Genomic DNA, 27,668 nt, shown 5'->3' with positions numbered 1-27,668 from the left:
ACCAAAGCAAGAGTGCCCAGACAAGTCTGTTTTCCTCCAATCAACCTTACACCCTGAGATCAAATGATTCTTTTTTTTTTTTCTTTTTTTGTGTGAGTGGTGCTGGGGATCGAACCCAGGGCCTTGTGCATGCAAGGCAAGCACTCTATCAACTGAACTATATCCCCAGCACCTCAAGAGATTCTTACAATACATAAAACTGATCATCTCATTTTTCTTCTTAGAAACTTTCAATGAATCCTCACTGTCCTTGAACTAATGTATATATTCTTTTTTCTCTTTCTCCTTTGTACACGTGTGCATGTATGTATTTTACTAGGAATAGAACCCAGTGGTGCGCTACCACCCAGCTACATTCCCAGCCCTTGTTGTTGTTGTTGTTATTATTATTTTGAGATAGGGTCTCCCCAAGTTACCCAGGCTGGCCTCAAACTTGTGATCCTCCTCCCTCAGTTTCCTGAGTAGTTGGGGATTACAGGAGTGTACCATCATACCCAGCTAATGTCTTTCTTCTTTAGGGTATTTTACAAGGTCTCCCTGACTCTTCAGACTCTTTGCAATTTTCCCTCCCCAAACTGATCTGCAGTAAAAGTACTCTCTTTTGCTTCTGGGCTTTTGTAGATGCTGTCTCCTGTTTGGAATACTCTCCATGACTCTTCCCTTCTGGTTAACTCCTCAACATCTTTCAGGTATCATCACTGCCTCTGAGAAGCCTTTCCTGACTTCAAGAGTAGGGTAGCTACCCCAGCTACATGCTGCCATTGCACTCTGCATTCCTCCATGGTCTCCCTTATTACAGCTCATTTCATTGCCTACTCAATTTCCTCACTTCCTGACTAAAAATAAAACCTGATCATCTAGAACCTTATCAGCAGTATATCTGTAATACATAGTACCTGACACCTACTAAGCAATCAATATTTGTTGTTAAGATTGAGTGAAGGGATATAAGGCCATTTTACTTCTCAGTACTTTCAACAAAAAAGCATGTGTGTGCACACACCTACATCTTCTCCAAAGTACAGCTTGGTTGACAGTATGAAAAATAACTATGTGTATTCTGTTTGGTCATAAAGTGGGAGAAAAGCTGACAGTGAGACATTGGAACTCTTTCAGCTTTAATTTCCTCATCTGTAAGATGGGGATAATAAAATCTTCCTTATATAATTCAATAAGCAATAGTTATTATATCTAGATTCCAGTCCCCAAACAGTGATGGAGTCCACCTTCTTTAGCTCATAAGAATCAAGCCCATGACTGAAACTTCCCACCAGGTGGCAGTATTACCCTGGACTGGTCCGTTCTGCTTCCTCTGCAGAACTGGACCAGCAGTCATGGGGAAGCAAAAGGTACAACCAGGGCTGCTTTCCCTGAGCCTTAGGGGGAAAATGACTCCGAGATAGAGACATGTGTCAAGAAGGGTTGGTGTTTCTTAGACCCATCCTCCTTTTCTCATGCCATGCTCCTCCGTGGCACTGTTTATGCTTAGGAATAAGCATTTTCTGGCTTGCCATTCACAGTGAGGGTGTTTTTCCCCTTCTAGATAAGTCTTTCACCTGACCAGAGAGAGCTTCTAGCTTCCACTTCCAGCACAGACTATGTTAAGAAGTGAGTCAAACTTTCTTTCTCAGACTGCAGAGGGTTTTTCATTATTCTGGGAAGCCCCACAGCCACCCATTTATGGGACAGGGAGAGTGGCAGAAGCCAGAATTATTCTTGGTTATAGACTTCACTCATCCTTTTCCACCTTGATTTCGATGAATGAGTTCAAGTCAGGACAGCAGGTTTTGTGGGGTTGGTCAAACGATGGAGAGATGGGTCCATTCTCATTTCCTCCCTCTTCTTCCTCATCTTGGAAATTAGGATTGTAAAGTTCTGGTGGAAGGAGCTGGGCTTCAGCAGAAGGCAGTCTGTCTGAGGGAGGCCCATATACACGGTTGGCCTTGGTGCCATGCTTAGAGTTAGCATCCAGGTGATAGCAGAGCTCTGTGAGGCGCTGGGCCCGGAAACGAGGAGAGCGGGCCACCCAGACACCTGGCTCATTAAGACTGTCCTCCTCATCAGACATCAGCTCTTCTGTCACATCTTTCCACAGGTTTTGGTCCTCAGGTCCAAAATGCCTCATGATGCTGGATCGGTTGGCAAAAAGCTAAGATAGGAACACACAACAGACATCAGGAAGAGAAACAGACTATGGATTAGGTTTGGGGAAAGGGTTTAGGTAGGATAGAAGGCAGTGTAAAGTCTGTGCCTAGGGGAACCCAGTTTCCTGGTCAGATCTTAGAATTGGCTCGCCCTCTTTTCTCCTCCATCAGCCTATGTTCCTGGCTCTGAACCCCATTCTTAGACACCATGTCTGCTGGATCTTCTCCCTGGCACTTCTTAGGATTTAGGGTTTAACATCTTGAAAGGAAGGCCTAGAGACTTACCCGGTATCGGCGACTTCGAAGTTTCTTCTCCTCTTTTTCCTTCAGACCTTTAAAGGGGTTCAGGGAGTTGCGATACTCACGCCTCTTGGTGAGGAAGTAAGCCACACAGGCTCCTGAAGGAGGGAAGGAAAGCAAGAAGTAGGGTCCTTCAGAGGTGGTCCCAGCCCTTTTTTCTGCCCTACACTAGAAGTTTGGAATCACTATTTAGATGATAGGCTTCCTTGACATACCCACCAGCATCTATTTAGTCGTCTTTGGTTTAATACCCTTTGCCCACCTCCATCTCCAACACCGACTCCTCCCAAGTGATCTCCAACACCAACTCCTCCCAAATCATCTCCTGCTGCAAAAAGACAACTCCAGTTGCTTTCCTACCTCCTCCTCCACTAAACTGACACCTATTGTCACTGTGTTGATAGCAAAGTTCAAGTACTTTTTTAGTGGAAGCTTTCATAATACTTCAGCATTAGTTACAAATATTAGAAGAGAGCAAGGCCAAGCCTAGCTTCTGACCTCAGATTAGGGCCCTACATAAACATAATGCATGATGGTCTTTAGCCCTTTCCTTCTATTTTTTTTTCTTTTAGACTGAATAGGGGAAAAAAAGTTGATTTGAGGTAACCCTGTGAATACATGTAGGTGAAAAGAATAGTGAAAAAAAAGTATTTACAAATACTCTATTTTCAACAACACATAAATCTTCCCCATTATGCCTCTTTTCCTCTGGGCAAGAATCAGGGAGTAGGGCTGGGGATGTGGCTCAAGCGGTAGCGCGCTCCCCTAGCATGCGTGTGGCCCTGGTTTGATCCTCAGCACCACATACAAACAAAGATGTTGTGTCCGCCGAAAACTAAATAAAATATTAAAATTCTCTCTCAAAAAAAAAGAGAAAATTAAAAAAAAAAAGAATCAGGGAGTAAGACAGAGGGAAGAAAGGATGGATGGGAGAAAACTCAGTTTTCCTCACCTTTCAGTTCTTTATCAGTATAATTGTGGGGACTGGTGACCAGCTCCTGCTTGAGCTTTTCCAGAAGGAACTTCACTACTGAAATATTCCAAGAGGACTTGATGCTGCCACAGAGAATAGAATGAATGAAGCAGTAGGTTTTTAAAGAGCCAGACAGAGACACCCAGCACTAATCAACTTTGTGGTAAATTCCTCCTCGGCCTAAGACAGGATAGAGGGGCAATGGTAAGATAAGGCCCCAGCCTCATTGTTGGATTGCAGCGACTCCCTCTACTTCCCTCTACTTAGCAAAGTACCTTGTGATCTTTTTCCTCAAGTACCATACCTTTCAGACCCATTGAATCTCTTGTCATTGGTGATGTGGTTATGCACATTGTGGACCAATTTCTAAGGGGGAAAAAAAAAAACAGAATAAATCCAGGAGTGGATATTATGAAAACCCTCTTCTGGTCCCTAAGGTAAAAGACGTTATTCCTAGGGGATTCTCTGCCTGAATCCTTTCCAAAGCCTAGATACTTTTTTTTAAGTGTGTGTGTGTGTGTGTGTGTGTGTGTGTGTGGTGCTGGGGATCAAATAATTCAGGTCCTTGTGCATGTGAGACAAGCACTACCAACTGAGCAACATCCCCAGCCCTAGGTATCATTTTTGTAAAAGGTGAAAGAGTTATATGATCTGAAGAGAAACTAGAGTATAGGTAACGTTTTTGTATATGACCTTTCTTAGAGTCTGTATCTTCTCTTCCCTCCCTCCCTCCCTTCCTTCTTCCCTTCATTCCTTCTTCTCTCTTTATCTCTATCTCTATATCTCTTTCTTTCTGTACTGCATTTGGAAACCAGGGCACTTTAATACTGAGCCACATTCCCAACATCCCCAGTTCTTGTTATTTTTTATTTTGCAACAGGGTCTCCCTAAATTGCTGAGGCTGGCCTCATACTTGGGATACCACTGCCTCAGCTTTCTGAGTCACTGGGATTGTAAATGTGCCAAGTGAGCATTTCTAATGTCCCTCACTTTTTTTTTTTCTTTTTCATTTATTTTGTGTCAAGACTCCAGGGCCTGTTCTGTCTTCTGCTTCAGAGTAATGTGATCACTAGAGCAGCTGGTGTCAAACAATTCATGAAATACCCCTAATAACAAAGAAGAGAGCAAATTTATACCAAAACTACTGTAAGTGAGCATTTCTTAAAGTCCCGTACTCTTGCAAATTTTTATTTCTTTCTTTCAGTGCTGGGGATCAAACTCAGGGCCTTGTGTACACTAGGCAAACACTTTACCACTTTGCTGCACCCTTAACCCATCTCTTCCATATTTAAAACATTCTTCAAAATATATTTGCATTTATTTGAATATAAAAATGTCTTCTGGGGCTGGGGTTGTGGCTCAGTGGTACAACGCTCGCCTAGTGCGAGGCCCTGGGTTCGATCCTCAGCACCACATAAAAATAAATAAATAAAATAAAGGTATTGTGTCCAACTACAACTAAAATATAAATATTTTTTAAGGGCTGGGGATGTGGCTCAAGCGGTAGCGCGCTCGCCTGGCATGCGTGCGGCCTGGGTCGATCCTCAGCACCACATACAAACAAAGATGTTGTGTCCGCCGAAACTAAAAAAAAAAAAAAAGTCCTCTAAAATCTTTTTTTTTTAATTTATTTTTTAGTTATAACTGGGCACAACATCTTTATTTTATTTATTTGTTTTTTTTATGTGGTGCTGAGGATTGAACCCAGGGCTTCAAACGTGCTAGAAGAGCGCTTTACCACTGAGTCACAATCCCAGCCCTGTCCTCTGAAATCTTCTAGTAAAATTGATGACCCAAGATAATGTCCCAGCTTTGACCATGGCTTTATATATCCCTTTGCATATTATCACAAGTCCCAGGGGCACACACACCATGGTCTGATAAACAAACCTAAAATCACAAAAATGTGAATTGGAAAGCACCTTGGAGACTGTCACCAACCTCCCTTTCATGTCATTAAGTTGTCTGTTTTTCAGTTTTGCTTAAAACACATCTAATGATGCATTTTCCATTTTGAGTCAGCTGATCCTATTATTAAACACGTTTAATTGTTAAAAAGTTTTGCCTTACATGCACCAAAAGTTTGAACCCAGTTTGCCTGTACTTCAGGTATTTGAAGATGGCTTTCATGGACTCCTTAAGTCATCTTCTTTTTTTCATTTGATACCAGAGAGTGAACTCAGGGGTGCTTACCCACTGAGTCAGATCCCCAGCCCTTTTTATGTTTTATTTGGAGACAGGGTCTCCCTAAGTTGCTTAGGACTTCATTAAGTTGCTGAGACTTGCTTTGAACTTGTGATACTCCTGCCTCAGCCTTCCAAGCCACTGGGATTACAGGCATGCGCCACCACACCGGCCTTAAGTCTTCTTTTGTCTGACCTGACACCCCCCAATTCCTTTAGGCATTCCCCATAGTTTTTAGACATATTCATCAGAAATAGGAGGCTCTCTGATTTACCAATGTCTCTCTTGCAAAGTGGTACCTGACAGGCTGGGGTGTAGCTCAGTGGCAGAGTGCTTATCTAGCATGTGTGAAGCCCTGAGTCCAATCTCTAGTTCACACACACACACACACACACACACACACACAAAGCAAAATGGCATCTAGGACCAAATCTAACTTGGCTAAGATCTGGTCAGGGGGAACATTACTTCCCAACTCTATACTACTAGGAATAAAACTCAAGGTGGCATTATCTTTCCTAGCAATCCCATACCTTCTCATAATATCACAATTGGTGCTTTGAACTTTTTTTTTTTTTGTACCAAGGATTGAACCTAGGGCACTTTACCAATTGAGCTACATTCCTAGCCATTTTTATTTTATCATTATATTAACTTATATTAATTATATTTAATTTAATTTATTTTATATATATACACACACGCATACTCGTATGAGACGTGTGTATATGTTTTTGTTTCTTTATTTTTTTTTTGCCATGCTAGGGATTGAATCCAAGGACACTCTACCCTTAAGCTATAACCCCAACCCTTTTTTTATTATTAATTTTGAAACAGGATCTTGCTAAGTTTTCCAGTCTGGCCTTGAATTTGTAATCCTCCTGCCTCAGCCTCCCAAGTAGCTGGAGTTACAGGTGTGTACCAAAGCACTCAGTGCTAGCTTCATATTTGATATTGTTGTTTACCTCTTAGAAGTCTAAACTTAAGGCTGGGGATATAGCTTAATTGTGGCTTTAATCCCCAGCACCACAAAAAAAAAAAAAAAAAAAAAAGGAAGAAGAAGGAGAAGAAGGAGGAGGAGAAGGAGGAGGAGAAGAAGGAGGAGGAGGAGGAGAAGGAGGAGGAGGAAGAGAGGGAGGAGGAGGAGGAAGAGGAGGAGGAGGAGGAGGAGGAGGAGGAGGAGGAGGAGGAGGAGGAGGAGAAGGTGAATGCTTCAGGAAGAATTTGGAAAAGTTTCCAAAAAAAACAAGGAAAAAAGGGATTTATATAGCTTCTAACTCAAGTGGCTTGGAAGAGATCAGGTGATAAAACTCAAACCAGGCTTAAAGTGGAAAGGGAGAATACTTTAGACAATAAATGTTAAGACTGTAGAGGCTGCTGGCTCACCTATCTCCTCAGTGAGCTAAAGATAAATGTTTCTCAAGGGTAGCGGGAATCTCCAGCATTCCAAAGAATTAAGGGTTCTGGTTTGCTCCTTTTGGTTCACAAGATAGCTAGCAGATTGGAGAGATGGCTCTTTGATTCCTTCCCAGAGCTAAAGATTGGAATAGTCAAGATCTATGCTATCCCTCCCTTTCCAAACCCACATTCCAACACAAAAACACTTTAAACTTTTTTTCTGTGACAGGCAGCAATATTCTCTGACCAGACCTCTAGATCCTTTTCAAGAGCTATAATAGAGAGCATGATGAGCAAGCACTGTCCTGTCACTAGGTCCCCAGATCCACTGATATCTCCAAAGGGAAGGAAGAAGCCAGGTCTCAACACTATACCTCTCTCTGGAGACAACAGGCAGAAATGGAATAGAAGCGATAGAAAATCTTGATTTTTATACAAATTATAGTTATCACACATTTATTTATGATTTAAACAATATGAAGTTTTGGGAAACCTCTTGAAATGAGTTTTGAGACACATGCCTCCATTTATCTTACTGATAGCAGGAGTAGCCCTCTTTGACCACAAACCCATGACAGAAACTTGCTCCTGTTCTTAAGTGAAATGTTCTTGAACATAACTAAAATTCAAAGTCACAGTTAAAAACAAGTTGGCATTGATTATGAATGGTATATTTCAGGGGGAACAAAGAATCTCTGATATAAAAGCAAATCAAATGAAAGGAAGAGTAAAAATGGGATATCTGAGGGGAAAAAAGGAAAGGAAGACAGAAGCAATATAAATAAAAGGTGTTTAAATGGTGATCATTATTTTCAACCTTTACTAAGACGTAACAAGAACGGGCCATCTAGCGTGATGGGATTTAGGCTGATTTGAGTGATGGCATCCAGTCCCAACCAGGACATTCCAGTCACTTTACGTCAGCCATTATGCAGAGAATGTTCAATAGGAACATTATATGGCTAAAGAACATCCCTATAGTTATTAGAAAGTTTTGGGACAGAGTTGATCCAAAACACTGTGGTCACCCTAGAAGATGATTTTCCAACCTTCACACAACTGCCAACTGTTAGGGGGCTGGGTGTGCACTGTAGCAAGTTCAGCAGAATACCGGTTCTCTACCTGCTATATGTCAGTAGCTTTCTCCCTTCCTTCCACCCACCTACCAGAGATAATGACAAGAAATGTTTCCAGTAGGTTCCAGATGTCCCCTGGGAGGAGGATTATCCCAGGCTGAGAATTACTTCCCTAGAAGACCTTTAGGTTTGGATCATTTGCCAAGATGGGGGCTCCCAACTGCACAGGGTGTTCCTAAGGGCTCCCAGCTATTCCAAGAAGATTTTAAGCAGATGTAATTCAATCTAGTTCCTTCCCTGTCAAGAGCTCTTGGAATGACTAGATTCTCCAAACCTATATAACTGAGCTGAGTGTATAGTGGCCCTCAGCGTATTTGGGGTCTGGGACTACCTTGGGACTGCCTGGCTTCTTCACCCACGGGGCCCCTTACTATTTACCCTGTGCATGGGCTAAATTGCCATACTGTGGTGATGAATCTGCTCAATCCCTTAAAGATATTCCTATCAGGATTATGAGAACACTGGAAGATTCCACTCTATTTAGAAAACTCTAAAAACTCGAATGTTAGCAGAGACACTGCCTAATCCCTAGGGCTCTCTCCTTGTCCCTCCTGCTCCAGTAGGACTCAGGACACCATTTTTTTGTTATGGGAGGCTTACAATCAACCCACCCTCACTCTTCACTTCTCTCTCCAGACTGAAGAAAAAAATGATAGAAATTGAGCTCACTTACAGAGAGTACCAGATCCCGCTTTCGCCTGGAGTTCTTCTGCCCACTCCCTCTGGTCCTGCATGGGGAAGCAGTGATCCCTAGAGAGTGCCTCAACTCCCCAGTGCTCCCGGAACCTGACTCTTCCAAGGCACTGTCCAATGCAGCAGCAGCACTGAGCATGTCCTCAGGGCGGGGTGGTGGCAGCTTGGTTCCATTTTCTGGCACTGACTCTGAAGATGCCCGCTGGATAGCCAGCTGTGTGGCTGGTGAAAGCTGTTTGGCATAAGCTGGGACCAGCACACGCTGTACTGTACCCTCAGAGGCCACATAATCATCCACCAGCTAAAGACATAAAAAAGAATAATCTATTAACCTGCCAGACATAGGGGAACCTGGTCAACTATCATTCTTTGGCTGAGAACAGTGAACAGAGAATGGAAAGAAGTGGGGGAATCTTTAATGTCAATGGCTTATTTCTCTGGGACTCCTATGGGAGTGCTGGGCAAATAATTCTTGCATATACAGGGCCCCTTGTGTTGGGATGTTACCATAGGGCTACTTACAAGGCCAAGGCATGTTTCTGATGCTTATTTGTGAGCAGTCATTTATGGTTTGCTCTTGAGTATAAGAAATGTAGCTTCGTAAGTATTGTGTCTAAAAGGGATTAGGAAGGCAGTAATGACAAGAAAGGGAAACCAAGCAGGAAACGAAGCAAGAAAATTAAATAGTAATAACAACAAAGAGGAAAACAGAGAGCAAAGCAGGAGATTCTAGAGAGGAACCCCTAGAGAGGCCGTGTGGACAGCACCCCTTACCTACCCTCTGTTCCCTTTCAGGGGCCAGTCTGTGCCCTCACCTTGATCCTGGCCTGGCCATAAACTGTCGAAGCCCTGACATCCAGCTGACTGCCTGTGCCCTCATTCAAGGACATGCAGGGCAGGGAAAGGAAGGAGGCAGAGAGGGAGGAGAAAAGGAGGGGGATTTCTGCAGCCAAGAAAACAAAACAGTGGAAGTGGTGGTGGGGAACCACACACACACACACACACACACACACACACAGAGAGAAAGAAGTGGGGAGGCGGCTGAGATTTATAGACCTGTGAGCTGCTTTCTGCGCTGTGAAATCTAATTCCATCCTGTCGGCTTGGAAGCTTTCCCTGCCTGAATGAACCCATGATTCAGGACACCTCCTAGCCTGGTACCCTCTTGCCTCTTGCCTTCTGGTTCCTTCTCCCTGAGGCGCAAACCACTGAAAGTCCTGACCAAGCACAGTGACTATCACCACAGGGCTGTGCCTTCAGGAGAGCAATGGCCAGTTGTGGTGTCAGCCTAGAGAGGGGGAGGGGAGCTTATACACTCACTCCTCAGATCCAGCAGATGGGCTGGGAGTTTCCTCCCTCTTGTCCACCCTGTGTGAGCCTTGTCAAGAAGGGAGAAGGAAAAGAGTGAAAGCAGACAGAGGATAAGGCAGAGAGCTGACAGACCTTCCACCGGCCCTCAAGTGGCAACACATCTGTTATTTTCTGTCTCTATGATCTCTATGGTTGCTCTATCTCCTTTTCATACTTCCATGTGTGACATTCTGCAGTTCTTACTCTACTCATCCAGCATTTTCCCTGGTCATATGGCCCCTGAGCAGCAAAGAAACTGAAATAGCACAATGTACTTCGATGTCTTTTCCTGCTCACAAAATATGTTCTCCATCTGCCTCCTTCTTAGCTTCCCTTTCTCTCTACATGCCTTCCTCTGACTATTCAATCTCAATCATCCTTTCCTTTTGGCATTTTATTTCCTTTCCTCTAATTCCCTGTCCCTTACTGCAGTCTTCCCCCAACATAAATGTTCCCCTTTCCACATAGACTCAACTTTCTTCTCTAGGACTACTGGTGCACACCTGTAATCCCAGCAACAAGAGGCTGAGGCAGGTGAATAGCAAGTTCAAGGTCAGCTTCAGTAACTTAGCGAGGCCAAGCAACTTAGTGAAACACGATCTCAAAATCAAAAAATTAAAAGTGTTAGGGATGTGGCTCAGTGGCAAAGCCTCCACTGGGTTCAATCCCCAGTAACAACACCAAAAAAAAAGTTTATTCCTTCCTCAAACCCTTAATTTCCACTTGCCTCTTTCCTTCCCTGTACTTGTCTTCTATTTTCCTTATCTTCATCCTCTCCCTTTTGCTTTCTCCTTCTCTCTCTCCTTCCTTTTTCTCCCCATGTCCCTCTCCTTTCCACATTCCTGTCTCTCTATACTGAACTCCTCTTGGCAAGCAGAGGGCCCGTGATAAAATATGAATGAGCCGCCTGTGCATGGCAGCAGGCATTCTCGCCAGGAGAGGCAGAGCCCTGCAGCAGCAGAGACAGCTGTGGAGGAGAAGGTGCCATGCAGAGCTATTCAGAGGGAGGGGAGAGCACCCCAGCACCACACACACAGAAAATGACCTCCTGCCAAAGAGGCTGATGGTTCAGGAAGAAAACAGGAGTGCTGAAGGCAGAGAAATTTGATGCTATTCTGTATTATTACAGATATAAACAAAGAAAGATTTAAAAATGGAAAGAGAAGAAAAGGAAGAAAAGAGAGAGGAAAAAGGCCACAAAAGTTCAGAAAAGCAACCTTGCCCTGCTGCCATACTCACCGGATTGAGCAGAGGGGTCCCCTCACCCCCGGCCAGAGCACATCCTGGGAGCCTCATGTCTCTCTGAGAGGCTGGGAAGCCCAAAGGCCCAGGTCCCACTGCCGAGGCTGACCCCAGCTGCCACAGCTCCTCGATTGCCACCTGCACACCACTGCCCACACTGTCACACTCCTCCTCCACGACAGACAGAGTCTTGCAGTTTTCCCTGGGACTCTCCTTGAGGGGCCCAGGCTCCTCTGTTGGGGGACTGTGGACCCGGCTCTCCCCGTCTTCATCAGGGGTGCACACCTTCCCTTGTCTCAGCTCACCCACTTCCTCCTGGAGCCGTTTTAACAACTCATTGTTGGCCCGGGCCAGACCCAGAGCAGCCTCAGCCAGGCCCACTGCCTTATCCACCCGCTGGTAGATAATATGCAAGAGCTGCTCAGAGCTCTGGACAGCCAGGCCATGTCCAGTCACTGTGATGGGGGTGCTGGCAGGAGGGTTCCCGCCCTGTGAGCCTGCACTGTCTCCGCTATTCTCACTTTTACAGGCACAGCAGCAGCATCGGGCCTCGCTGCCACTGGGAGGGGAGAAGAGAATGGTGGCACTGAAGGACATGGCTGATAGGCACAGTAACAACCGTGCTCACTCGCTGGGCCTCTCCCAAAGGTGCTCTGGTCAACTGGACTTTATGAGGTTGAAGCACTGGCCTCTGTGGATTCACTTTTCTTTCTCATGGAGGGTGGTCAGAGGAGTCGGAACTCCAGGTTGTGGGTTCTGTGAAGGAGGAGTAGGTAAGCCGTGAAGGAGCACACAGTCCATGGCTGCCTCTCATGGGCCTGCAGAGGAGAGACAGACGCCTTCTTCTACTGGCAGATCCTGTGCTCTCCTAACACAACACACTGGGTGTCACAGTCACCCCTTACTGAAAGAATAAAGCCAACAGTGGCCTTCCTGATCAACATGGTTTCATTCTTCCTATACTCAAGCATGGAACTCCCTACCACTGCAACCTGAGTAACAGAGGGAACTCCAAAGGACCCACCGGCATCTGGAAAGATTAGAAGATTAAGGAAGAAAATGAAGATTTGTCCCCTCCTCCTCCCTATCTCATTCCCCCTCCCCATACTAGTGATTGAACCTAGGGGTGCTCTTCCACTGAGCTCCATCCCCAGAACTTTTATTATTTTTTTTTTTTTGAGACAGTCTCCTAAGTTGCCCAGATTGGCCTTGAACTTGCAATCCTCCTGCCTTAGCCTCCTAAGTCACCAGAATTATAGGTATGCACCACCAGGCCCAGCTCTACCTTACTATCTTTACTATTTTATTGCTTTGACATAGTCCTTTAAGGAGTCCAGAACACTTCTCATAGGTTATCTTATCTGCAAGACAGTGCTAAGAAACACATATTACCCCAAATCCAGAAAAGAGACATGCAAAGAAGTTATGTCTTTTTCAAGGTCAAAGGAAGACAGCAGAATCCAGTTATTGCTACTTTCAATCTAGTGTTCTAGGTTTTTTTTTTAAAACTGATACCATTTTTTGTTGACATAAAGAATCCTTATTCTACCCACCTCTCTATAATTTTCATACACATGCATTCAGAAAAACAATAATACATCGATCACTGCAGCCCTCAACATGCAACCTTTCACTATTATATCATTAATATTTGGGGGATGGGGGGATGGAAAGAAGTGAAAAGCTGGATCAAGAAATTGGGCTGGGTTAGCCCAGGGCTGTACAACTCCCTTGCTCTCAGAGTTGTATACCTGGGCCTCTAGCCCCTGCAAAGATTAGCTGCCTTGAATCTACCAGCCAGTAGCCCTTGGAAATAGGCTCTGGGTTGCCCTCACTGCCACTTCTCAGACTCTTCAAGGGAGGAGCAGATTCTCAAAAGGAATATCTAAGTAGCTAAGTGTTACCCATTTTTCCCACATGATCAGTCGCTATAAAAGGAAAAATGAGAATACCAGTGATAAACCAAACTGCCTCTCTTCTGAATTACTGTACTTAAACAACTAAACTACTTCAGGAGAAAAAAATGGGTCGTGGTGGGAGTTTGATTTGTACCACTGAGAACACTCCAAGGAACTTAAATAAATATTGTCATTTTCTAAATGATACTTGATTACAGAAAAAAAGAATCCTTCTGCCTGAAGCTTTGTAAGTGACAAAATCTTAAGTGTGTTTACATTTCTTCAAGTGATACATTTATATCTTATTTTGTAAATGATATCATAACATCACAATTAAAAGGAAAGGAGGAGGTTAAGAGAATTTTCCATATATTGAGGTTTTGGGTTTGTTTGTTTCCAAATCGGCAATCTCATTTCAGAAACAAGCAATATCAGTACCTCTGAGGTACTAAAGCATAAATCTGACAATGCATTTAATTATATTTGGTTATTAAAAATAGTCTTTAATTTGCTCTTTTTACCCTTTTTATTGAAGAAACAGCTTTTTTTTATGGCAGATATTCACTTCTTACAAGAACTTAAATCCACTTACAGCTTTCCTGTCATTAGAGCCACCAGAAGGCATGGCTAAACCTGAAACTAAAGGTTAAACCAAATTTAAAGGTTAAAGGAAAGCACTAAGCGATTCTATGTCAATTTATGGATGAATCATTTATGTATACTTTTCCTTCCTAAATAAAGGCCTACACTGTTCCTGCAGATTTGTTTTTTTGGTTTTGTTTTCAAACCAATATGATGCAAAGAATATTATTATTATTATTATTATTTTGGTACTAGGGATTGAAACTAAGGGTACTCTACAACTGAGTTATATCCCCAATCCTTTTTATTTTATATTGAGACAGAGTCTCACTAAGTTGCTGAGGCTGGCCTCGAACTTGTGATCCTCCTACCTCAACCTCCCCAGTTGCTGGGATTATAGGGTTTAATATTTTTTTGTACTTTTTTTTTTTCCCAGTGCTGGGGATCAAACCCAGGCCTTGTTCATGCTAGGCAAACATACTACCACTGAGTCACATGCCCAGTACCAAATAGTTTAATTTTTTTTTTCTTTCTGTACTGGGAGTTGAATCTAGGTACATTCTACCACTGAGCAACATCACCAATCTTTTTTATTTTTTACTTTGATACTGGGCCTTGTAGGGCTGGGCATGTAGCTCAGTGGTAGAGCACTTGTCTGCATGCCCAAGGCCCCGGGGGTTCAATCTCCAAGAGCACTAAATTGAGGGAGGGGAGGGGAGGGGAAGGAAGGGGAGGAGAAGGCTTCACTAAATTGCCTAAACTGGCTCTAAACTTGAGATCCACCTTCCTGACTCAGTCTCCAGAGTAGCTGGGATTAAAAATATGTGCCACCATACCTGGCTAAGTGTTGTGTAAGCCTCAAGACCTCCCTCTTCTAGGGGCTGGGATATAGCTCAGTTGGTAGAGTGCTTGCCTTGCCCTGGGTTCAATCCCTAGCACCAAAAAAAAAAAAAAAAAAAAAAAAAAAAGACCTCCCTCATCTATCAAATGGCCTTCTTTGGCCATCTTTCTGAAACAGTACTGAACTGGAAGTTTAAAAAAAAAAAAAGGAGTTCTCCTCTGATTACACCACTTATGAGACATGTGAACCTGTACAAATCATTTCACTTTTTTTTTTTTAGGTGTGTAGACCTTTATTTTATTTATTTACTTATATGTGGTGCTGAGAATCGAACCCAGTGCCTCACACATGCTAGGCAAGCGCTCTACCACTGAGCCACAGCCTCAGCCCCAAATCATTTCACTTTTTTAAAAAAATTGTTTAGTTGCAGTTGGATACAATACCTTTATCTTATTCATTAATTCAATCATTCATTTATTTATTTATTTTTATGTGGTGCTGAGGATCTAACACACCGCCTCACACATGCTAGGCAAGTGCCTTACAGCTGAGCCACAACCCCAAACCAAATCATTTCACTTTTTAAGTCCTGGTTTTCTCGTCTCTGCCTGCTTTCTGTGTTTTTGTGAAGATTGCATATAATATATATGCAAGGTACCAACAGTTACTGACATATGGTCAGTGTTCCACAAAGGAATGAATCTACAACTTTTTTGTGACCCAACCATGGACATCCATCCTGATTCCCTTTTAATAAAATTTAATGACTTGAGGGGCTGGGGATGTGGCTCAAGTGGTAGCGCGCTCGCCTGGCATGCGTGTGGCCCAGGTTCGATCCTCAGCACCACATACAAACAAAGATGTTGTGTCCGCCGAAAACTAAAAAATAAATATTAAAAAAATTCTCTCTCTCTGTCTCTCTCTCTCCTCTCTCTCTTTAAAAAAATTAAAAAATAAAATTTAATGACTTGAAATAAAATTTGAGGAAATTTGACTTAAATTTATTCATTTATTTAGATGCTGGGGATTGAACCCAGGACCTCCCACATGCTAAACAAGCAATCTCCCACCAAGTTACACCCCTAGCCTGACCATAAATTTAACACCAATTTCTAATAAATAAGTTCAAGGATAAGAATGCATCTATAGATATGAAACCTATAATGCAATTTAGAAAGGTAACTGAGGAAACAGAATTTACAATTTACTTACTATTATGACCTAGACTTAGACTAAAGAGAATACTTAGCTAGTTTTGTTTGTTTGCAGTACTGGGGACGGAAGCCAGAGCCTCCTGCACGCCAGTTATTTATCACTGAGCTACATCACTGTTCCTTTTTCAAAAAGTTGATTTAAGACAGTGTCTTGCTAAATTGCCTGGGCTGTGCTTGAACTAGTGATCCTCCCGCCTCAGCTTTCAGAGTAGCTGGGATTACAGGTATGCACCAACAACTCTACTGGCTAAAAGTATTTTCCTATTGTCAGTTCACTTTGTTTCTCAATTTCTTTTCTGCTTCTTACTTTGTGTATTATCATACTATGTCCATTTTAAAAAATGTTACATTAAGGGCAAAAAATAGGAGTTTTCTTGAATTAATCTATCTACATAAAAAAAAAACTAGTATAGTGCACTGTAGCACAATGCATATTCAAATGACTTTTGGTTTCCATGGACACTATTGTGGACAATTTCCCTGCTTCCTGATATAGTCTCCCATCTAAAATCTAAGATACAGAAAGAAATTGGGGTCATCAAATAATAAAGGAGTATTTCATATCACATTTACAAAGCAGATAACTTGAATGTGGGAATACATGATTACAAACAAATCAAAATAGTAATTTCATTGGCTGCATACCTCTCAATTAGAAAAAATGAACAAGTACAAAGAAAAAAAAGAGATGTTTCTAAAAATTCTCTACAAGTAATGCCATGCCACAGGGTGATTAGCCAAAATGGATTGCCACCTATTAAATACTCAAATGAAGGGAGAACAAGGGTTGTTTCATGGGAATGTCTAAAGAATGTGGAATATTCTAAACATGAACTATCTAGAGAACAAAACAAAATACACACAAGTTCCTAGAAACATGGAATAGACAGAAAACTGAGAAGTTGATTCAAAATAATAGACCAACAGAGTAAAATCGGGAGGAAGAGTTTGTATGTGTGTTTGGGGTGGTGTGTGGGGGGGTTGTTACCAGGGACTGAACCCAGAGTGCTCTACCACTGAGCCTCACCCTTTTTATTTATTTTGAAACAAGTTGGTTAGGCGGGCCTTGAATTTGCAATCCTCCTGCCTCAGTTATCCCAGCTGCTGGGATTACAGATGTGTACCACTGTATCTGGTTGGAGAAAGAATTCTTTCTTTCTTCTTTTTTTTTTAAACAGAGAAAGAGAGAGAATTTTTTTTTTTTTAAATTCAGTTCTTGGCGGACACAACATCTTTGTTTGTATGTGGTGCTGAGGATCGAACCCAGGCCACATGCATGCCAGGCAACTACTGCTTGAGCCACATCCCCACAGCCCGAGAAAGAATTCTTATAGAAGCAAAACCTCCTACTGAGTCAGGTGTAGTGGCACACATCTGTAATCCCAGCTAGTTCAGGGACTGAAGAAGAAGGATTGCAAGTTTAAGGCCAATCTGGGCAATTTAGAGAGACTCTGTCTCAAAATAAAATAAAGAAAGGACTCGGGGGTATAGCTCAGTGCTAGCCTAGCAAATGTGAGGTCTTGGGTTCAACTCCAGTAAAACACACACACACACCCACACACAGCTTTTCTCAGCTGGTGGGCCATATGAAAACAAGTGGCAGGCTGTATTTTGCCAATCCCTGGAACTGTTAGAGATTAGAGGATTGTTGGTCACAGCTAATGAGAATGAGGACCATGGATGGAAGGTTTGACACCCTGGGGGAAGAACTGGTATTTCCTTACTTAATAAAGATGGGGGATAAAAATATTGGTCAAAGACAGCTTCAAATGTAAGCCTGGGGCTGGGGATATGGCTCAAGTAGTAGTGCGCTTGCTTGGCATGCATGAGGCACTGGGTCCGATCCTCAGCACTACATAAAAATAAAATAAAGATATTGTGTCCACCTAAAGCTAATATTAAAAAAAAAAGATTGTAAGCCTGCCAGGCACAGTGGCACATGCCTGTAAACCCAAAATCTTCAGAGGCTGAGACAGGATGATTGTGAGTTCAAAGCCAGCCTCAGCAATTTATCGAGGCCCTAAATAATGAATAGTGAGTTCAACTGCCCATATCAAAAAAATTAAAAATTAAAAAAACACAGGCCAGGGCTGGGGATATAGCTCAGTTGGTAGAGTGCTTGGCTTGCATGCACAAGGCCCTGGGTTCGATCCCCAGTGGCAAAAAAATAAATTAAAAAAAAAAAGATTGTAAGCCTGAGTGCCATATACAGGATGGCACTATGGACAGAATAACAAAAATAAGGCAGCTGAGGACTGGGGCTGTGGTTCAGTGGTAGAGCGCTCGCGTAGCACATGCGAGGCCCTGGGTTCGATCCTCAGCACCACATAAGAATAAATAAATAAAATAAAGAAATAAGGCAGTTGAGGTGAGGCACCATTATGTTAGAAAAGATGTGTATTTAACATGCTACATTTCAACTGATAGCAACATCTTTCAGCATAATGTCCTGAAAACAACAAACTAGAACTGAAAAATAAAAATGAGAGGAAGGTCTGAGACGGATATTTAACATGCAAATTTCAAATAATGGCAACATCTTGTTTTTCCGTGGACAACACTTCATAATATCAAAATTCAAATTGATAATGGAACTTTTTTTTTTTTAAAGAGAGAGTGAGAGAGGAGAGAGAGTGAGAGAGAGGGAATTTTTAATATTTATTTTTCAGTTCTCGGCGGACACAACATCTTTATTGGTATGTGGTGCTGAGGATCGAACCCGGGCCGCACGCATGCCAGGCGAGTGCGCTACCGCTTGAGCCACATCCCCAGCCCTTGATAATGGAACTTTAACACAGACACTACTGCATTTTTTTGTTTGTCTGGTACTGAGTATTGAACCCTAGGATGCTTTGCCACTGAACTACATTCCCGGCTCTTTTTATATTTTATTTCGAGACAGGGTCTCACTAAGTTGTTTAGTGCCTCACTAAATTGCTGAAGCTGGCCTTGAATTTGTGATCCTTCTGCCTCAGCCTTATGAGCCACTGGGATTACAGGCAGGAGGCACTGGGATTATAGGCATGAACACTATGCCCACATCTACTGCATTATCTGTTAAAATTTGTTAAATTCATCATTTCTAACATTCTAACCTAATGTAACTACTTTTTTTCTATAATAGCCCATTTAACCCTGCCAACATTATTTACACATACCTTATTCTGATTATCTTTATTTTACTCTAAAAATATATAAACTTTTTTTTTTTTTTTTTGTCCTGTGCTAGGGATACAATCCAGGGCTTCAAGCATGTTGAGTAAATGATTTAACACTGAGTTCTACCCCCTAATCCTCAAAACATATATCTATTTAATTTACCAATACATGAAGCAATCCATGGAATGTCTGGCAAAGCAATGGTTAATACTGATAAATTATGTCTATATCAATTATTAAATATTAATATCATCAAATTTTGCCATTTCAGACCACTAGATAATTTATTTCATTTCATTTAGAGATGGGGTCTTGCTATGTTGCCCAAGCTGGCCTTGAATTCCTGGGTTCAAGGGATCCTCTTGCTCCAGGCACAGTACACCTGAGGCTGGAGCATGCCTGTAATCCCAGCAGTTTGGGAGGCTGAGGCAGGAGGATCTCAAGTTCACACCAGCCTCAGCAGCTTGGGAGGCTGAGGCAGGAGGATCTCAAATTCAAAGCCAGCCTCAGCAATTTAGCGAGGCCCTAAGCAACTTAGTCCGACCCTGTCTCTAAAATATTAGAAGGGCTGGGGATATGGCTCAATGGTTAAGTGCCCCTAGGTTCAATCCCTGGAAACAAAACCAAAACCAAAACAACAAAAAATGGGATCCTCCTGCTTCAACCTCACACATATGGCAGCCCAAGGCCTTGGAAAGCAATCTCCCACTGAGATATACTCCTCACTCAATAATTTATTTCAAAACCAAGGGTTCCATGGGTGTGGTGGCACACACCTATAATCCTGGCAATTTGGCAGGCTGAAGCAAGACGATTGCAAATTTGAGGCCAGCTTCAGTAATTTATAGAGACCCTAAGCAACTTAGTGACACCCTGTCTCAAAATACAAATAAAAAAATAAAAAGGGATGGGGGATGTAGATCAGTGGTAATGTACCCCTCGGTTCAACCCCAGCATGTATGAATGTATATCTGTATATATTAATCAATCAATCGATTGATCAATCAATAAATGGCTGAGGATAACTTGGTGGTAAAGTTCCCCTGGTTCAATTCCCAGTACCACAAAAATTTTTTCAAAACAAAATAAAGTTAAAGGTCACATTTTTGTTAAAGAAAGTAAAGATAGCCAGGAATGGTGGTGTACCCTAAAGTCCCAGCAATTTGGGAGGCTGAGGGCTGGGAATATAGATCAGTTAGTACAGTGCTTACCTTGCATGCACAAGGCCCTGGGTTCAATCCTCACAACAACAACAACAACAACAAATGGGAGGCTGTTTGCAGAAGAATCACAAATTTGAAGCCAGCCTGAATAACTTTGTGAGATCCTCAGCAATTTAGCAAGACTCAAAATAAAAAATAAAAAGAGCTAGGGATGTAGCTCAGGGGTTAAGTACCCAAAAAAGAGAGAGAAAGAAAATAAACTAAGGGGCTGGGAATGTGGCTCACGCGGTAGCGCGCTCGCCTGGCATGCGTGCGGCCCGGGTTCGATCCTCAGCACCACCCACCAACAAAGATGTTGTGTCCGCCGAGAACTAAGAAATAAATATTAAAAATTCTCTCTCTCTCTCTCTCCTCTCTCACTCTCTCTTTAAAAAAGAAAAAGAAAGAGAAAATAAACTAAGACCACCATAAAGCAATACACATGCATTTTGTAAAATGCTATCAACTTTTAGAATTGGATGTTAGGAAAAAGATCGTCAATCTTGAGTTGCCAACACAAAACCCCAGTTGTCAAACCGAGGTTTGCATAAAATGTATGTATTTGGGGTTGATTTCAGTATTGGTCTAATTCATACATGTGAAATGAGCCTATAAAATGTATTTATCAATATACTTCACAAATATTTAGATAAAAAAGAAAGAAAACTCATCTCCTTTAGAGATAGTTTAGTGTGAAACTGTCCATAATCTTAAGTATCTCTTTCCTCTCTAGTCACATGTATTTTTGTTAGGACTAAATATATCAAAATCTTGGCAGTTCCCTGGCTTGCTTTCTCTCCATCTGAGTTGAATTTTCTGCATGATTGAGTTCACCTCCAAACTATGAAAAAACAAAAGTTTTCTCACTATTTAATAGAATGTGTGTGATATGGTATCCCTCAAATGATATATGTTCTTATAATGGGCCTTTGACTCACTCAGGGTCAGGCAAGAAATGGACTTTCTTAAATGTGATTACTGAAAGCACAGCAATTCATATCATAATCTTCATTTTGAGAAATAAAAAAGGAAAATGGCCACTTAAAGCTCCTGGTCTGCTGGTCAGCCCTGCTCCTCCACTTCAAGGTGGAAAATGGCTCACCTGTTAGAAGATTCTCTCAAAACCTATTCGTATCAGAAATGAGCTCTTTATCACACAAGAGCAGGTAAGCAGATAGGACAGGATACAATTTTCCTACGTTTTAAAAGAGTGACCTGTCTAATGAGGTGCGAAAAAATCTAAGACCTCATTATTAAGTGTAAAAAAAAGAATTGTTGACCCAGAAGGCAGAACAGGATCTTAAACAAAATAATTCCATATAATCCAAAAATTACAAGTTTACTAATATAGCAGGGAAAGAGGTTTAAACCCAGCACAGCAAAGTCCTCTTTTACATTTGGTGGTAAGATTAAAAATTCAGGTTTTCATATAAATGTGTCTGATGTAAAAGACTTTCACTGCATTTCTGAAATGGGAACCTAGCTCTTAGAAATTCTATCGTGTGCCCATCAAGCCCTCAGTAAATGTTAGTTGATTAAATATTAGTCAAAGATGACAAAGTGGGCACAAGGGACAGCAGAACCACCCCGACGAGACAGTGTGATTCAGTTACAGACAGGGTAAGCGCAGTGACGATGGGAGCAGAAATTCGACCCTACTCGCTAGGCTGCAGGGGACCCGCCACTGTCCCCTGGCAATCCGGGGTAAAGGGTCATTCAGGGACCCACAGCGGAGAGCCCCGTGCCCGTAGGGAGGTCGGGGACTTCGCTGGGTCAACTACTTTGGTAGTCACCAAAGCTCTGAGGACTTGGGCTAGGGGATGCACTCGCCGCAAGAATACAGACGGGGTGCCACATAAGCGGGCCTACGGATGACCCAACGCGTGTCCCGCGTTACCGCATCCGCTGACTCAGCAAGGCCGCGGCGTGCGCGGAATGCCGAGGAGTCAACAGCGCCCGCCCGTGTACCTGGCCAGCGCGCGCACGCGGCGAGGAACCGCCCGCTTGTCTTCTGGTTCCCAGTGATTGGCGGAGGGAAGACGGGGGCGTAGGGCCAAGAACGCCATTGGCGGCAATTCCCAGTCACTCCACGAGCTAGGGAGGGGAGGGGGCCTCATCAGGGAGGAACGCGACTGCGAAGCGTTTTCAAGGCCGTCAGACGCCATCTTTAGCTCCTTTTTTTTTTTTTTTTTTTTTTTTTGTTTACTTATTTCTGTCCTTCGCTGCTCACAAAGCTGTGTACACGATTTAAGTACAGTGGCCACAAATCAGTTTTATATGCTTGGTGGTGGCTGGTTTTAGTTACTGAAGGCCTTGGTTACAGATTTTCCTAGATAACGCTTGCAAAGTGGCAGTTCTTATTAGTTAAAAGAAGTTTTTAATCTCTAGGGGACCCTAGGATTCCCAAGCAGAATCAACTGAGTTTAGCTTTACTCTGCCTTGGTAAGAAAGCCAAGCCAACGAAATATTCGCAGAAAGGATTCTCCCCTTAGAAACTCATAGTGAGGACATTGACTATGAACGAGCCTCCGTTCCAAGATGTAGACATTGAATACCTAGGAAGTGGCTGTGTACCACTCTCCCTTTTCTGGGAAGCTAAATCGTGTACATGATAATGTGCAGTGATGTGGGAGACTTAAGGTAAAACCCCATTAACAATCCTATCACTGCTATGATTACAAAGGTCACCAGAGTCAGGTTAGACTTAAAAAAAAAAAAAAATCCAGGTCTAGGCTTGTGGAATGATCCACATTAGAGCCAGTATTTATTAAGCAATGATCTGACTTACAGTTTTTGTGAATAAAAATATACTTGGTACAGGAAAAAACAACAACAACAACAACAAAAAAAAAAAAAACACAAAGAGAGCTCATCAGGGTCATTTTCATTATAATAAATTCAAGACCTTAGCAAATTAAGTTTATTGCAGTTGTCACTTAAGTGTCTTAAATGTCATTTGAAATCGAGTAGGACACTAGCTGAGGAATGGATAGGTATGATTATCATCATACAGAGGTTTTGAACCCTGTAGTGGATCCTTCTATCTCCTGGTTGCTGCTAGTGACATTCCAGTTTCTCCCTGATCACCCATATACTTCCTATGCTTTCAATCCAGTATACAAATATAAATTTGTTGTAGGTATTTTCTGTATGACTTCTTCCTAATAAGGGAGACTGGTCCTATAAGAATGAAGTGACCATACATATACTCCTATAGCAAGGATGCTCTGCTCTGATACTGTTGTCTTCTCATTTTTCTGAGTCTCTTAGGGAGAGAGATTTTAATTCCAAAAATGCAACATTATAACCAAAAATGCATTTCTTGTTTCTTCTATCACTTGTTTTTGCTTCCTTTTGGCCCCAGAATTGGACTTGCCTGGATTTTTTTTCTGATACTTTGCCAGCTGTGGAGCTTTTCAAACAAATCCCAACCAATAAACGACCATTTTGTCAAAAAGCCAAGAGAGAATTTCCCTTCTGAACACACCAACCAAACCACACATAAAGGCCAAAATATACACAGCTGTACATTTAAGAACATGAGACAATAAAAAGCAAAACCACTTAGGCAAAACAGTCACTAAAGGTAGCTTTGAACCACAGATTCAATAAATTGCCTCCCCTCATTTGCCACATGAACTATATATTTCCTGGTAATTATTTTTCACTAATCTGATCCTTTAAAACAGGAGCAGAAAAATACAGTAAATGCACATAGAATGAAAATGCCTAAGTATGATAAGCATAGGGTTTCTTCTAAGCTCTAGTTTGCACATGAAATCCTGTTTTGATCATATTTGGGAATACAACAGAAAAAAAATTCACATCCTAGGGTTTACGTGGAACACATAAAATCAGAATCACTTTTGAAAATCTGATATGGCACATATACACATATTGTACATATACACAAAGAATAAACCCCAAGATAATTTTTTACAAAATTATGCTTTAAGAAACACACACACACACATACACACACACACACTCACAGAGAAATGTCCTTGTGAAATTGTGTGTGCAAGACACACGGTAAGAAGGTATTTCCCCTCTCTCCAGGGAAATGAGTATCCCAATTATAATATCCCAATATTTTTAACCTATTGGACTCAGACAATTGCCACATCTAAGCCACCTGGTTTTGGTTCTGGGGAAGGTGTGTAAAACGCACGCTAAAAGGCTTTTGTGAGGGAGCCTCAAATCTCTGCTTCCTTCGATGTTGCCCGTGGCAGAAATTTACATTATCCCTACAGCCCGCTGTAAAAAAGAAATCTGTACTTCCCAAGCGGCTAAATTTTAAAATCCCTTAACCACAAAAATTTACCAGTTCTTAAAATGTGATAGCAAAAAGAAGAAAAAAAAAACTCAATAAATTTGGCTAGAAACAGTTGCACACGGCCATCCTGTTCTCAACTTCTTGGTATATTTAAAACCTTGACCAGGAAAAAGAAAGAGGAAGAGAGAGAGAAAAAGAAATGGGGGAAAGAGCAAATTCCTCTTAGCAACAGTTTCCTCACCCCAACACTGCCACAGATCTCTATTTTTAAAAATTTTGAAAACACACACAAGATTAAGGAGGGAAAAAAAATGGAAAAAGGATACCCGAAGGTCGTATGGCTCTTTGTATTCGTGTGTGTGCAAAAAGGAGGACTCGCGGAGCCCAAGCCGGCAAGCCCCGCCCCTCCCCGGACGCCCGCCCGGATTGGCCGCCGGCGACTGAAGGGCGCCCCGCCCGCGAGCACACGCGCCGCGCCCGAGGCATCGGCCCCGGGGGCCCACGCCCGCCGCGCGACCCGCGACCCCTGCAGCCCGATCCCACAGCTTGGAGGCTCCTCCCGCTCTCCCCGCCTCCGCCCGCTTCCTTTCACTTTCTCACCGGCCTTTCACCCTTTCCCATCTCTTTTTCCCAGTGAAACAAGGCCCAATCACCAACATAACAGTCCAGTGAAAGAGCTCTTTCTGATACTTGGCCAAACTTGGTAAACTAACTTGTTAGCAGCATCCTTCTAACCTGGGATTAACATCAGGCCCTAGCTCCTGGATTCCAGGTGGAATGTCTCTGGGTCATGCCTATTGCTTAACACCCTCACCTTTCCATGTACATTCCCATGTTGTGACAACGTTCAGGTTAAAGAAATAAGTCTTTGGGTGTTATATTTTCACAGCCTGAGCCCCCAGTTTTTCCTATTTGGCAAAGACCATATTCTCAAGAAGCTAAAATGGCATCCCTTTACTTCTTGCAAAAGACCAGTTACTTATACCTAGATGATGATGATTATCTGGGGATTATTGAAACTAGGAGTGCTGTATTATTCAGCCACATTGTCAATCCTTTTTATTTTTTCTGTTGAGACAGCTTCACTAAATTTCCCAGGCTGACCTCAAATTTGCAGTCTTCCTGCTTCAACCTCCCGAGTCACTGAGATTACAGGGGTGCACCATCAGGTCAGGCTTCACCTAGAATTTTACTTTATTTATTTACTGGGGATTAAACCCAGGGGAGCTCTAACATTGAGCTACATTCAGCCCTTTTTATTTTGAGAGACGGTATCACTAAATTGTTCAGGCTGGCCTCAAACTTGCAATCCTCCTCCCTTAGTGCGCTGGGATTACAGGTGTGTGCCACCGTGCCTGTTAAGGAAGGACTGCTGTAAATTAAAGAACAATGAAGAAATATGGAAAGTAAATGCAAAGTTTGAAATGAGTCAAAAAAGTTATAATAGTCATTACTAGCATAATTCAGGGTAATCAAATATGGCTTAGATATTAGATAATTTGATTGTATCAATATTAAACAGAAGGTTATTGGCATTACCAATTTAAAAGAAACTGAACTGAATTTATTCCAAGCCAGTTTATCCAGCACCTCCCCACACACATTTTGGCACTGACCATCAGTTAGGCCATATGCTTGCCTTCATTATTTTTTTTTTCCCTTAGTTTGTTCAAGCTAGGCAATAGCTTTGTCTTTTATCTGAAAATGAGGTACTAACTAGCATTTATGGGTTTTTGTTTTGTTTTTTGGTGCTGGGGATTGAACCCGGGGTTTCACACATGCCAGGCAGTTTTTATGTTCTTAGTGTTATAGACTTTTTGTGTTTTTGTTTTCACTGTGCTGGGAATTATACGCAAGGTCTCATGCATGCTAAGCAAGCAAGCACTCCAGCACTGAGCTATGTCCCCAGCCCTGTATTTCTTTGTATATGTTTTCCACTTAATCATTTTAAATTTTTATTTATGTAGCTATGCTGGGGATCAAACCTAGGGCCTTGCGCATGCTATAGGCAAGTGCTCTACCACTGAACTACATCCCCAGCCCTTTATATTTTATTTTCAGACAGGGTTTTGCTAAATTAACTACCTAGCCTTGAACTTGCAATCCTCCTGCCTCAGCCTCCTGAGTAGCTGGGATTACAGGTGTGTGTCACCACACCTGGATATTTTCTTGGCCATGGGACTGGGGACATACTTGCCTCACATGCACAAAGCCCTAGGTTCAATCCTCAGCACCACAAAAAAAAAAAAAAAAAAAAAAAAAAAAACTGGCCTTAAGATCACCAGGAACTATTAACTTTTTGTTTTTTTCCAGTGCTAGGGATTGAACCCAGGGCCTTGTGTATGCAAGGCAAGCATTCTACCAACTGAGCTATACCCCCAACCCAATTATTAACTTTTGATACAAATACACTTGGACTTCTCACATTCTCTCTTTCTTATTGGTACTGGGGATTGGACCCAAGAGTACTTTACCACTAAGTTACATTCCCCAGCCCTTTTTATTTGTTTGTTTGTTGTTTTGTTTTGAGACAGGGTTTCCCTAAATTGTCAGGCTGACCTTGAATTTATCTTCCTGCTTCAAACTCCTAAATCCCTGGAATTACAGGCATGTACCACCATGCCCAGCTTGGAATCTCATATTCTCAATGTGCAGATGACACATTCTCAAAACTGTTAGGGTAAAGGGAAAACAGAAATGTTATTATTTTAATGAACAACTGTAGAGCATTTACTTGGTGCCAGGCACTCTGTATTTCATTTAATCAATTTTTTTTTTTCAGTTTTCAGTGGACACACATCTTTTTTTTTAATTGGTTGTTCAAAACATTACAAAGCTCATGATATATCATCTTTCATACATTTGACTCAATTGGGTTATGAACTCCCATTTTTACCCCAAATACAAATTGCAGTATCACATCGGTTACACACTCACGTTTTTACATAATGGCATATTAGTGACTGTTGTATTCTGCTACCTTTCCTATCCCCTACTATCCCCACTCCCCTCCCCTCCCATCTTCCCTCTCTACCTCATCTGCTGTTGTTCAATTCTCTCCCTCGTTCCCCCCCCC

At 42.2% G+C, this 27,668-nt stretch overlaps 1 protein-coding gene across 1 annotated transcript; it reads right to left on the bottom strand.

Moving 5' to 3' along the window:
* Positions 1 to 1,088: 1,088 nt before the first annotated feature.
* LOC308646937 (uncharacterized protein C14orf93) lies at positions 1,089 to 25,009 on the bottom strand. Its single transcript, XM_081290521.1, has 7 exons — positions 24,919 to 25,009; positions 11,418 to 12,450; positions 8,809 to 9,129; positions 3,722 to 3,783; positions 3,397 to 3,500; positions 2,430 to 2,542; positions 1,089 to 2,149 (listed from the first exon to the last, which is right to left on the bottom strand). Exons 2-7 carry the CDS (start codon positions 12,015 to 12,017, stop codon positions 1,730 to 1,732), a joined length of 1,620 nt encoding a protein of 539 aa, XP_081146647.1. The 5' UTR covers positions 12,018 to 12,450; positions 24,919 to 25,009; the 3' UTR covers positions 1,089 to 1,729.
* Between the last annotated feature and the right edge of the window lie 2,659 nt (positions 25,010 to 27,668).

Source organism: Spermophilus citellus, assembly GCF_964194105.1.
Source record: "Spermophilus citellus genome assembly, chromosome: 4".
Taxonomy (NCBI): domain Eukaryota; kingdom Metazoa; phylum Chordata; class Mammalia; order Rodentia; family Sciuridae; genus Spermophilus; species Spermophilus citellus.
The sequence above is the reverse complement of the archived record's forward strand: the minus strand, read 5'-3'. Positions and strand labels throughout refer to the sequence as shown.

What these genes read in the sequence shown, in the direction of transcription:
- LOC308646937 (XM_081290521.1), bottom strand. Translation starts at nt 12,017, where the DNA reads ATGTCCTTCAGTGCCACCATTCTCTTCTCCCCTCCCAGTGGCAGCGAG. An exon ending in GGACCCCTCTGCTCAATCCG is followed by an intron (nt 9,130 to 11,417) that starts GTGAGTATGGCA and finishes TTATGTCTTTAG; the next exon opens with CTGGTGGATGATTATGTGGC. An exon ending in TTCGAAGTCGCCGATACCGG is followed by an intron (nt 2,150 to 2,429) that starts GTAAGTCTCTAG and finishes TTCCTATCTTAG; the next exon opens with CTTTTTGCCAACCGATCCAG.